The sequence below is a fragment of the Palaemon carinicauda genome, chromosome 15, assembly GCF_036898095.1.
Source record: "Palaemon carinicauda isolate YSFRI2023 chromosome 15, ASM3689809v2, whole genome shotgun sequence".
Taxonomy (NCBI): Eukaryota; Metazoa; Arthropoda; class Malacostraca; order Decapoda; family Palaemonidae; genus Palaemon; species Palaemon carinicauda.
In genome coordinates this window covers 17,066,134-17,078,375 of record NC_090739.1, presented here as the reverse complement: position 1 = coordinate 17,078,375, position 12,242 = coordinate 17,066,134, and the positions used below count along the sequence as shown (strand labels likewise).

At 37.9% G+C, this 12,242-nt stretch overlaps 1 protein-coding gene across 2 annotated transcripts in view; it reads left to right on the top strand.

Moving 5' to 3' along the window:
• LOC137654492 (uncharacterized) overlaps window positions 1–12,242 on the top strand; it is an 81,211-nt gene that overhangs the window by 43,399 nt on the left and 25,570 nt on the right. For both annotated transcript variants that reach the window (XM_068388160.1, XM_068388159.1), the window contains exons 4-7: window positions 5,497–5,718; window positions 7,843–8,059; window positions 8,362–8,519; window positions 10,276–10,386. In XM_068388160.1, the coding sequence (XP_068244261.1) occupies window positions 5,497–5,718; window positions 7,843–8,059; window positions 8,362–8,519; window positions 10,276–10,386 (708 nt within the window). The remainder of the gene's footprint in view (window positions 1–5,496; window positions 5,719–7,842; window positions 8,060–8,361; window positions 8,520–10,275; window positions 10,387–12,242) is intronic.

The following is a 12,242-nucleotide window of genomic DNA, read 5'->3' as shown; positions in this document are numbered from 1 at the left end:
CAGTGGCGACTCAAGTCCCGGTGGAATCAAACATATGACTCCCCGGACATCTAGATCCCCATGGGACATACGGAACTGACAGACCTCCAGTGGTGGGTGACAGACGAGAATCTACGAAAGGGAGTGGATCTTCTCGTCCTCCCCCTGGATTTGATGCTGTTTTCAGACGCTTCAAAAAAAAGGGTGGGGTGCCCACGTGCTGCACCACACGACCTCAGGCCTCTGGTCAGAGTAAGAAAAGTACCTCCACATAAATCTCCTAGAGGTGAAGGCTGTCTTTCTGGCCCTTCAACAGTTCTAACAGTACCTGGCGGGTCACTCTGTGGTGGTGATGAGCGACAACACCACAGTAGTGGCCTACATCAACAAGCAAGGAAGTACTTTTTTGCAGCAACTATCCCATCTAGCAGTAGAGATACTGAGATGGGCCGAAATCCACTCGATACCACTATCGGCACGCTTCATTCCAGGCAAAAGGAATGTGCTCGCCGACAACCTGAGCAGAGCATCTCAGATAGTGAATACCGAGTGGTCTTTGGATCATCTACTAGCCAACAAAGTCCTGACTTTGTGGGGTTCTCCGACTGTGGACCTCTTCGCAACGGCCCTGAACTTCAGGCTCCCGCTGTACTGTTCCCTAGTCCTAGACCCCAAGGCTCTCTGGCAAGATGCTTTCCAACAACGGTGGGACAACATTGACGTTTACGCCTTTCCCCCGTTCTGTCTGATAAGGAAGGTACTCAACAAGACCAGAACATCGGTCAATCTATCAATGACCCTACGACATCACGCAGAATGGTTCCCGGACCTTCTGCAACTCCTAACGGAGCCTCCAAGAGAACTCCCTCCACGACACAATCTACTCAAACAATCACACGCCAACATCTTCCACAAAGCCGTAGCTTCACTATGACTTAACGCCTGGAGACTATCCAGCATCTCCTCCCTGAGAGAGGATTTTCGCAACAAGTTGCGATCAGGATGTCTGGACATCTGCGGAAATCATTAGCAGTCGTCTACCAGGCAAAGTGGAGAATCTTCTGTGGTTGGTGTCGTGAAAGGGGTATCTCTCCACTCGATGCCACTATTCCAGCAATAGCGGAGTTCCTCATGTATTAGCGTGAAGAAATGCACCTATCAGTCTCGGCAGTGAAAGGCTATCACTCAGCCTTAAGCCTCGCCTTCAGACTGAAAGGAATGGACATTTCTTCATCGCTAGAACTTTCTCTACTCATACGGAGTTATGAACTTACCTACCCCCCGTCGGAAGTGAGACCTCCCCCCATGGAATGCGGTTCGAGTTCTCAGGTCTCTTAAGAGACCTCCCCCCATGGAATGCGGTTCGAGTTCTCAGGTCTCTTAAGAGACCTCCCCATGAACCATTACGTCAGGCATCAGATCGCCACCTAACTTGGAAGACGGTGTTCCTGCTAGCTTTGGCCTCGGCCAAGCGAGTCGGCAAACTTCATGGTCTCTCATATGACATCGCCCATTCAAGGGGATGGAGAGAGGTAACGTTCAGCTTCGTCCCTGAGTTTATTGTTAAGACTCAGAACCCGGGAGTGGCGGATCCTCGATTCGACTCCTTCCGGATTTCTAGTCTCCGTACTGTAACAGATGACCCAGACCATCTCTTACTATGCCCAGTAAGGGGCTTGAGGCTGTACCTCAAGAGAACAACCACAGCCCGTCCTCGTGTGCCAGCACTATTCGTCAGCACAGGAAGGACTAAGGAGAATTACCAAGAACACCATCTCAGCATGGATTCGCACGATCATTGACCTTGCACTGAATCCAGACCCTCCTCCGTTACGTCGCCCCAGAGCACATGATGTCAGGGGCATAGCTACGTCCCTGGCCTTCAAAAGAAATTTTTCAGTGACGCAGGTTCTTCAAGCTGGGGTGTGGAAACAACAGAACTCGTTCACATCCCACTACCTGCAAGACGTGACCCACAGGAGACTCGATACTTTTTCTATCAGTCCTGTGGTGGCTGCACAACAGCTGGTTTAAAACCTCAAGCTCCTTATTGGACAAGTAGCAGAAGGATGAGGGCATTGTTACCCGGTTTTAGTCTGCATGAATGAAAAGGTTTGACCGGCCCTTATTCTTTTCTTCATCATCCCCTCTCTTGGGGAAAGCAGCATCCTGGGTTCTCTGCATAGTTGACCTTAAACCACTGCAGGTAAAACCATGCTCCCTTGTGTTCCTAGTATTAAGATTAATACCATTATGTCCCCATACCCTGACGAGGTGGTATTGGGAAAATCCTAGTGCATAAGTTTTCATCTAAAGAACTTCGGAACAACTTTCTAGGATGAGTCACACTTCTACATACCTTCACAGACAGCTTGCGTAGGCCGCAGACCTTGCTTAGCAAGGTTTTAGCGAGGTGCAGGGGCTCATTATTTCTTGAGTGCTAACACACTCAGATAAGGAGCCCCCGGGCAAAGCCAAAAAGCCAGACTGGCTGGGACGTCCACCCTTCCTAATGGGTGAGTCACCCCTATGAAATAGCGTGGTTTGTATTCCAGTTACGGAACAAATGACAAATTTGTAGATAATTTGTATTTTTCCTAACTATACAAACCTCAGCTATTTAACCAAACTTGCCTGCCAGCCCTATCCCCCTTGAAGTCCTACCTCCAAGCAAAGTGAGCTCAATCACAGGTGTGTGAGCGGGATCAGTAGCAAGCTACCCTCCCTACCCCCGCTAACTAGAGGTGTGGGTAGTAAACCCTTGTTAAAAATTAATGGCTCGTCATTTTAGCTACACCGAAAGTAATACCCCTATTAAATAGCTAAGGTTTGTATAGTTAGGGAAAATACAAATTATCTACGAATTTGTCATATTCATACATTACTGCATATTAATGGAATTATGATTATTTCCTAATGAACTACTGTATGATAAAATCTGTGCTTTTACAGTAATGGTACTGTATTTCGATACACCTTCTACATGTGATGTTAACCTTGTTACCTAAGACAATAGTAATAGGAACTTATGACATGATGAGAGTTGGTAGGTAGAGAATTTGGTTCCCTGATAATATTTTCTTGGGCCTTAGGGTGACCAAAGAAATCTTACTTCTAATTTTAATGGGTTGATTTAAGTTATAGTTTTTGGTATATAGCTGACAGAACATTTTATTTCTAGTTTGTAGGTAGTCTAGTGATCACTTAACATTGGCATTATGATTTGTCTGTTATAGTTGATAGAAATGAAGTACAGTAGTGGGATCATCATTCCATTAGCTAAAGTCTACTTATTCTTCAATATCAATTTACTATACTGTATTGTATTGTATAGTATAAGTACATTTAGACTTTTGTATTTTGTAATTCAATACAGTATTATCATGAATATTTCATAAGTTTTAACGTAATTAGTCTTCCAGTACTGTTAGAAGATTGCCAAGTGTTGTTATCCTTTGTAATGAGAGGAATTCAGCAATGTCATGGTCCAACATTTGCTTCACCTGTGTACTATAAAGTAGTTCCTCACTTTACGAGTTAATTTCATTATGGGAGCAAGTTTTCAGACTAAGAAGCTTACAAACTAAAACAATTTTTCCTATAGTAAATAAAAGAAATTCACTTGATGTGTTCGACACGTCTATAAATACATGTATAAACTCCATATATAAACTCAAGGAGTTTAATGGAAAATTATTGAACAATTTATAACCCCTAACCTCATGAATGAATACAGATTAATAATTCAAAATAAAAATTTAAAAATTGACAGATTAACTCGCACTTAAATTTAAGGAGAGCCATGGCTGGCGTGAACGACATTCACTGTCTCTAACTGAATCCCTTGATTTACGATTTTTGGACACTGTCCTTTTTTATGCTCATACTAAAGTTTCACAAGGAACCCATTTAAACAATTGCTTTTGCCTTTGCTTTTAAATTGCATGAAAAAGCAATATTGCATTATCTGTAAATAGATTTACTGCTTGCTCTACCTTATTTCACTTGAATCAAGAGGGTTGTCACTGTCCCTCCTCAGATGAAACCTCCACAATCTCTGGTTGTTGCTCCTAATGCAACTTCACCAGCTCCTCGGTCATTAGCTGGTCGCTACGTTCCGCAAGAAAATCATTGATATCGTCTTTGTCCACCTCTAACCTAACTGTCTTGCCCAAGGATTCAATTTCATCTAGAACTGCTATCTGGATCGGTTCGAATCTCTCAAAAACGTGTTGAGAAGCATATTCAGGTCACAATTTCCTCCACGCAGAATTGAGGATTCGGTTAGTGACCTTTTTCCAGGATTTGTCAATCATTTTAAGGCAGCTGACAGTGTGGAAATGTTTTTTTCAAAGCTCTCGAAGGGTGAAAGTTGGTCCCTTCAGTGACTTTGAAGTATTGCTTGAACATTTCTTTTGTGTACAGCTTCTTGATGTTTGAGATCATCTGCTGATCCATGGGTTGGAGTATTGGAGTGGTGTTGGGCAGCAGGAACTTGATTCTCATGAATTTAAACTTTTCATTAGGTCGACTCTCAATTCTGGAAGATGGGCAGGAGATGGTCTATAAGCAACAAGGCATGGAGTGGGAAGTTTGTCTCTATGAGTTACTTTTTAACCTCAGGACCTCATTGACCCATTCCACAAACAAAATGCGAGTCGGGCACCTAAGTTTGGTTGTTTGACCTCTACATAATGTTCAGCTACTTCTGCCCCTTGTACTTCTTAAAGGCTCGTAGATCCTCTGAGTGATATCCTAGATATTTGTGCAGTCTCCATGGGTTTTGGCACAGAACATCAAGGTTAGGTTTTTCATGCTTTTGTAACCAGGAATTGCCTTTTCTTATACTGTACTGATCCTCCCGGGCATCTTCTAAAAAAAAAAACTGGTCTTGTTATAATTGAACACGTGCTGCAGCATGTAAGACTCAGAATCTATAAACCTTTTAAATATTTGCCTGTAGACTGATAGATGCATACAAACCAATTTGGATTTGTATGCTTGTACTGTATCCCGATTTGCTTATATTCAAAGTTACTTGTAAAACAAGGCACTACTGTATCTTATATGGGAGGACGAAGATCATGGAGGAAATTTTGAAAAACTGATTTCATGTATACGTAATGCTAAGATAGATGTAGATGTTTTTGAAACATTATGAAAAGGTATATGAGGAAAAGTTGTAAATAAGGATTCAGCAAGAAGGTCCAGTAAATAATAAAAAATGATGATAATTCACGGATGAAGTACAGGTACACTAAATATTAAGAAAAAATTGGTATCATATTTCGTGTGTAACCACATAAAGGGAAAAGATAATAAAAACAATGATGATGATGATGATTGAAGGTGAGGAGGTAAGGATAGTATGTATTGCTAATTTTATATGAAGTCTAGCACACAATTCCTTGATTGACAGAATTTAATAATGTCATTTGCCATTAATTTTCAATATTTTGGAATACAGTATGTTTCTTTTAATAATATTAACTAAAACCTTTATTAATCATATTTCAGGTGCCAAATTCCAGTACCAAGCTCATGATAATAGAACTAGAGTTCTCTGTCGAAAATTTTCTCTTACAAATGTTAGTCTTCCTCTGATGGATAATTTGATGTGGGACTGCCCTTTCTTTGATATGCCAGGCTATTCAAATCGCAGTTTTGATTTGTCTATCATAACAAGTGAAGGAATTGGTGGAAAGTATGCCTTCAGAGTTCCTGAGAAAGAACGATTTGGTAAGTTAGTTTGTAATGATTTGGTAAGTTAGTTTGTACCATCATAAACAGTTTTTTTGTAACAAAAGATATTTTATTGGGACAATACATGTACTGTACTATTAAGGATTACAGTAGTTTCAAAGCTTCACCTCACTGTACAAGGTATACTTCAACTTTGATTTTTTTCTCTCCATTTATTAGTAATACTATAAAAAGTATTGATAAATATTACAATCTTATCACTTTTAATTATCATTCAATGCTAAATAAAAACAGCAAAAAATTTATGTACTGTATACTGTTTTATGTATTGCCCTTTGCATTGAAATAGAAAACTATCATGATTGGAAATAGCTTAAACTTTAATCCTAGGAAGCTTTAAATGTTTGGCACTAAGTATCAGTCTGTTTCCAAAAGGGTAGGCTATCTTATTTACATCTCTCAGACCAATTTTTTTGCCAAGTTGAAAATGTTCCTAATATATTATTATAAAGCATTAAACACCTCGGGTATCATTGTGTTTCCCATGAGCTGAGACGTTCAGTGGATGATAAAAGTTTTGGGACTATTTCAAACAAGTTTCCGAATCCCCATTACTAGAATATCCATTGGAGACTATATAGGTCCTCCTCAGAAAGAAGGGATTTTCAAGGAGAGCTACGAGAGAGATGTTGGGATACCTTAGGAAATACTCCACAACAGTCTTTCAGGCAAAGTGGGCAGTCTCCTGTGTGTGGTTCATGGTCTCTCTCTGAATGGATGAACATTTGTCAGTGCCAGCGGTAAATGGCTACTGGGCGACGGTAGGCCATTGGGACACCAGGAAAGTTCTGTCTTCCTTCAAAAAGGCCCCGTTCGAACATTTCGGGAAGCTTTGGACAAGGACCTAACTCTCAAAGTAATTTTTCTCCTGGCACTGGCCAAGAGAGTCAGTGAGATTCACAGTATCTACTACTAGTTTCCCAATCGAAGGGGTGAAAAGAGATGACTTTCAAGTTAAGGCCGGAATTAGGGTAGCTAAGACTCAGGAACCTGCAATTCATGGCAAATGGTTCAAGTCTTTCTCCATCTCCTCTTTGATGACAATATCTGATGCTCCAGAAGATCTTTCAGTTTTGTCCCATCAGGGCCACCAGGAAGTACCTGAACAACCAGGAAGTATCTGATCAGATGGCAAGATGCAAACTGTTCATTCAGAACCTGTTTGTGGTAACAGGTGGGCTAAAAAAGACCTGTTGGAACACCACCTTCTTTTGGTTGCGGTGTAGTATTGTACAAGATTAGGAGTAGCGTTACCCCTAGCACTATTAAGGCTAACGAAGTATGAGGGGTGGTGGCAATAATGGCCTTAGAAGAACGTCTCAGTGGGGCAGCTACTGAAGGCACGGATATGGAAAAGACAAACAATCTTCATGACACGCACATACGTCTATGGACACTTTCTCTTTGTCAGTTGTAGCCACCCAACAAGTACTTTAAGTCCTTGTTCAGGTGGCATCTAAACCAGGACAGAGTGTGAAAGTGTATGAATGGTTAATACATGATTTTTCTTCCCATTTTCACCCAGGTATGAAGAAGCATACCAGGTAAGTGTTTTCACCCAGGTATGAAGAAGCATACCAGGTAAGTGTTAAGTGAGTAGGTTAGATTGAATGAACCCACTACTTTGATCATCCCAGAAGGATGACACCTTCCAATTTCAAGGATTCTTCCCTCGCAGGGATAGCTAGCCTGTCTAGAGATACAACTAGTTCTCACTTCCCTCCAATAGGACCAAGAATTGATGCCACGAGAGTGGGCTAGTCCTAGAGGTTTTTCACGGTCAGCTCTGGTAGGCTTTACCCCCTCCTAATTTTTCCTAACTATACAAACCTGAGGCCTTCGAGGTTTACTGCCAACCTCACCACCCGCAAACCCAATAGCTTGTGCGTCAAGAATGAGGAATCAGCCCTCTTCTCTCCTAAACTCTTGCTGGCCTCCCACACACGATGTTTTTTGTTTACCCAGCCCAGTCAGTGTGGCTGTTGTTTACGCCTATTAAAAAGACTCAGGTTTGTATAGGTAGAAAAAATACAAATAACTTAAAGTTTGTGATTTTAATTGGTATGCAGTGCCAGTCTGACCTCTTTGTTTGACTTTCAGATCCTGTTAATACCACGTTAAAAGATTGGCAGGTCTTTTTCTTTCTTCATCTTGATCATGTTCATCGCTCCGTGAACTTACCACTGACAGTGCAACTTGCTCCATTCAGTAATGCAAACATTTCTTACAACATTACTTTGATGAAGTGCCTTCAGGATAACTTAAATTGTTCTGAGCGTTCAACACTAGCATCTATTTTGATAAAAGACCCTGAAATGTAAGATAATGTATCCTTGGTTTTTAGTGCTAATATTGTATCTTGAGATATCTCATATGCCATAATGCAGTCTATTTTCATTATTTCATAATAACATTAGAAAGTTCAATCAAGTACCTACATTCAATTTCATCTAAAATAACTTAAGGTTTACAAAAATTAGTGTTTTGGTTTTCATGTCACAGTTATTGTACTGTAGTACTGTACATTGTTTCAATTTGTTGTTGGAGCTAAACATAATGTTAAAATTTTCCTTCTTTTGTGTTGTTGAAGCTCATTTAAGTTTTTTTTTTTTCCAATAGTAATGCAACTACATTTGATGGTACAAAGCAGATAACACCTTTGTTACCATCTTGGAGTAATCCTGCAACATACATAGTAAGTGTCCAGATAGTTTCACCCAACTGCACAGATGATTCCTCAGGACATGGTTGCTTTATATCTCTATCTCCAGTTTTTGGTAAGCATTATTATTTTGTTCATGACTTTAATTTCTAAACTAAATCATAAGTCTGAAGTGTTCATATAAAGGATAAATTTATTACATTAATTAGTGACACTGTCTATGGCCTTGGCTGCTACAGGGCCTTCTACGTAGGAAAAAAAAGATTATATAAATATCTCGGGATTTTGTCTCGAATATTGCTCCAGAATCAAACCCTGCCAGTCGAACACCAGATAAAAATTCTGAATTGTCTGCAATAGAATTGAACCCTGACTTCCAAACCAGGTCCCTTATTCATTAATAATATTCTTTCCATCATTTGAATAGTCATCCAATTAGGATTGAAATATGAAACTTGCGATTGATCCTTCAATCTCAATCATCATCCAATTAGGACTGCAATATGAAACTTGCAATTGCTCCTTCAATCTCATTCATTATCCAATTAGGATTGCAATATAAAACTTGTGATTGATCCTTCAATCTCATTCATCATCCAATTAGCATTGCAATTTAAAATTTGCGATTGATCCTTCAATCTCAATCATCCAATTAGGACTACAAAATAAAACTTGCAATTGATCCTACAATCTCAATCATCATCCAATTAGGATTGCAATATGAAACTTGCGATTGATCCTTCAATCCAAATCATCATCCAATTAGGATTGCAATATAAAACTTGCGATTGATCCTTCAATCTCAATCATCACCCAATTAGGATATCAATATAAAACTTGCGATTGATCCTTCAAGTATGCAAAGAAATTGATGGAATGAGTATGAATGTTAAAGTTACATTCATATTTTTTTTGTTTCCAGTAAACATCTGACTTGGCTCATATGACTTAGTTCAAAAACTTTTAGCACTAGGAGTGTAAAGAAAATTATTGTATTTCTCAATATATCTTCTTTGCACTTTCCATTGATATATACAGTAGTTTTACATATTTTGCAAAATTCTTATATAAGTTAATAAAATAAAATGAAGAATGCCAGATTATTCGATGGCAATGAATGGAGTAAGGAAACTTGAACAGAGAATACGTCTTATGGGATTCAGTGCAAATATTTTAGTATTATTTTTATTACAGTATTGTGTTAAAGATGTGTTAGTGTATAGTATTGTTAGTATTATTATTACTAAATGTACATTCTTTTACAACAAACCAAAAATGCCTTTGGAGCTCTCTCCAAAACATTATTAGCTTATCCACAATTTGGTATTGATATCATCACAAAATTTGTTTGATCATATCAATCATACAGTAATCGCTCACTGCAGGCAGTGGTGGTACCCACATACAAGACCATTATATCAGCAACCACCATTGCTGCCCCTAGAACAATAGTCTCAGTGGTAGCTTAAGGCATGTGGGAAGTAAAGTTACAAGGTTTTTGTGAAGATGCATTGGAATGGCTCTGAAATCCTATGAATTTATTTTATGCGAAACTTGAAAATACTTAAGTATTTTTATTTGAAATCTTAGCAATTTTATTTGGTGTCTGAAATGTAGCAATTCATAATATTTTTTATGCAATTTACTTGATGTTTAATGCAGAATTCTTCTGTATAAATTTATGTTTGTGACGAGAAGGAACAGTAAGATACGAGTAATTAAATATTTCCCATGATACTAACAGACTATTTGTAAACTTTTTGAACTCCTCCTGTTTACATTAGGCACTATTTATATATTCAATAAATATCACTATTTATATATTTAATAAATATGTTTAAGATTTTTCTTAAAAATGCTTCCTTTTACAGTGATTAAAAGAAGCCAAGCAGGACTGTGGATAAGTGTTTCTTTTGTATTATTTGTGATGTTTGTATTTGCTTATGCTATCACCCTTCATCACAGAACCAAGGCAAACAAAAGTAAGTTGTTAATTATTTTCTTTATTTTGGAAAGTCTTGCATGTCTTTGGTATCCCTAGACTTATGTTCTTTTAATGTTTTCCCCATGAAAAATCTCAAATTTATTTTTACAAAATAATGCCAAATATATTTGGTAAATTAGGTTAATAGAACAATTACCCACTGTACTTTGTAAATAGAATTAAATTTTATATATTTCTATGTTCTCTATCTAGTACTGTAATGTTAAGTTATGTTTAAATTTAGAGTTTAATTCAAGTTCAATTTTTAAAAAAATTACAGTATTGACACCAACTGACAAAATTATGATATTCTGTAAGTGAGAAGCTTTATTATATCTTAATCACGGAGAAACATGAAATTTTTATAAGAGATAAGACAAATATGTGGAAGCTGCCTTAAAACAGGGTTAATATATGATGAAATACCAGTCCAAGTGCAAACAGCAAAAGATGGCTAGTGGGTGAGTGTATAAAAATATGGAGAGACAAATCATTAGCAAAAGCATGAGTAAGAACTAATAAGGAAAACTGAAGGATGTCACTAATAAAGAGGCAGAAAATAATAGGTAAGAGAACATAAAAATGAGGAACATCACTAGAGATGGGGAATGGAGTTGATATTTAGTAATCTATAACAGTTGTGACTTATTTTTAAAAACGGATAGAAATAAGTTTAAGAGTGAGTGTGGGAGTAGGGCCATAACCATGAAGTGTGGTTAGCAAAGCCTTAAGCCAGACAGTACAGTTCCTTAAAAGATATGACGAAAACAGAAAATACTCTGATAGGAAAGGTTTTCTGTAGATCATATTGTATGGAAGAAATTTGGGTAATTCCAACTAATAGTTTCATTCAAGTTGATTAATTCAGTGAATTTTTTTTTAAATGCTTTAAAAAAGAAATTCTAAGGACCACTATGGTAGTCGTAGAAATTAGAGCAACAAGGTATATAACAAATTAGAGCACAACACAGAAGTATGTTCACAAGCTCCTTAAGGAATCGTGCAGGAAACAATCGGCGGCAAATGCCTTGACATGTATAGTTTAGAGAGGTGAAGAGCTAAAGGAACAGGAGCATTGAGACTTCCTCATAGTATTAGAAAACTTTGAAATACAAAGCATTTACAGTATGCACAGCAATATTTAGCAGATTTAAAAAAAAAAGAATGAAGTATAAGTAAAAAGGAGATATAAGTGTATGCAAAACACCCTTTTTATCAGATTGTTGAAGAACATGAGCAGTCAAATTATGGGTTAGAAGGAGATACTGTCGTTAAGGAACAAGGATGAGTATCCCAAGGACTGGAAGGAGTAGTTTCAACTAAAGAATAGACATAAGCCTCAATGAACACTGTAATGTCTTTACAGTTTTAGGTGTCATAGTGATATTGTTTTAACTACATTTGGATAATATTTTTGCCAGGCCTTTACATGACCATAAAACTCTTTGTCAGCACTTTACATTTATGAGATTAGATATGAACAGATTTTTTCCCTTTTCCTGTCTTGGGCACTCCATGAAACCTTATCTGATTATGTTTCTAGGCATTCCCAAGTTTGTGACCACTAAATCAAAAGGGCTCACATGTCATCCTGCCTAGCTTTTTCTATATTTCTGAGCATCATACTATTTATTAGGTCTAAACAAACAGCTGTCATTTCCAAGAAATTTGTGACACGTTGAAAGGTGTGACTGGTGGTCTATGGTACACAAATTTGGATAAATAAGGTCTCTTGTAAAAATAGCATTTTTATTCCATTTTTTTTCTCTGAAAAGAGGAAAATTTCCCATTTTGAGTATTTTAGCCTTTCATGGAGGTAAACTAAGTTTCTATGAGAAGTTCACCATATTATGT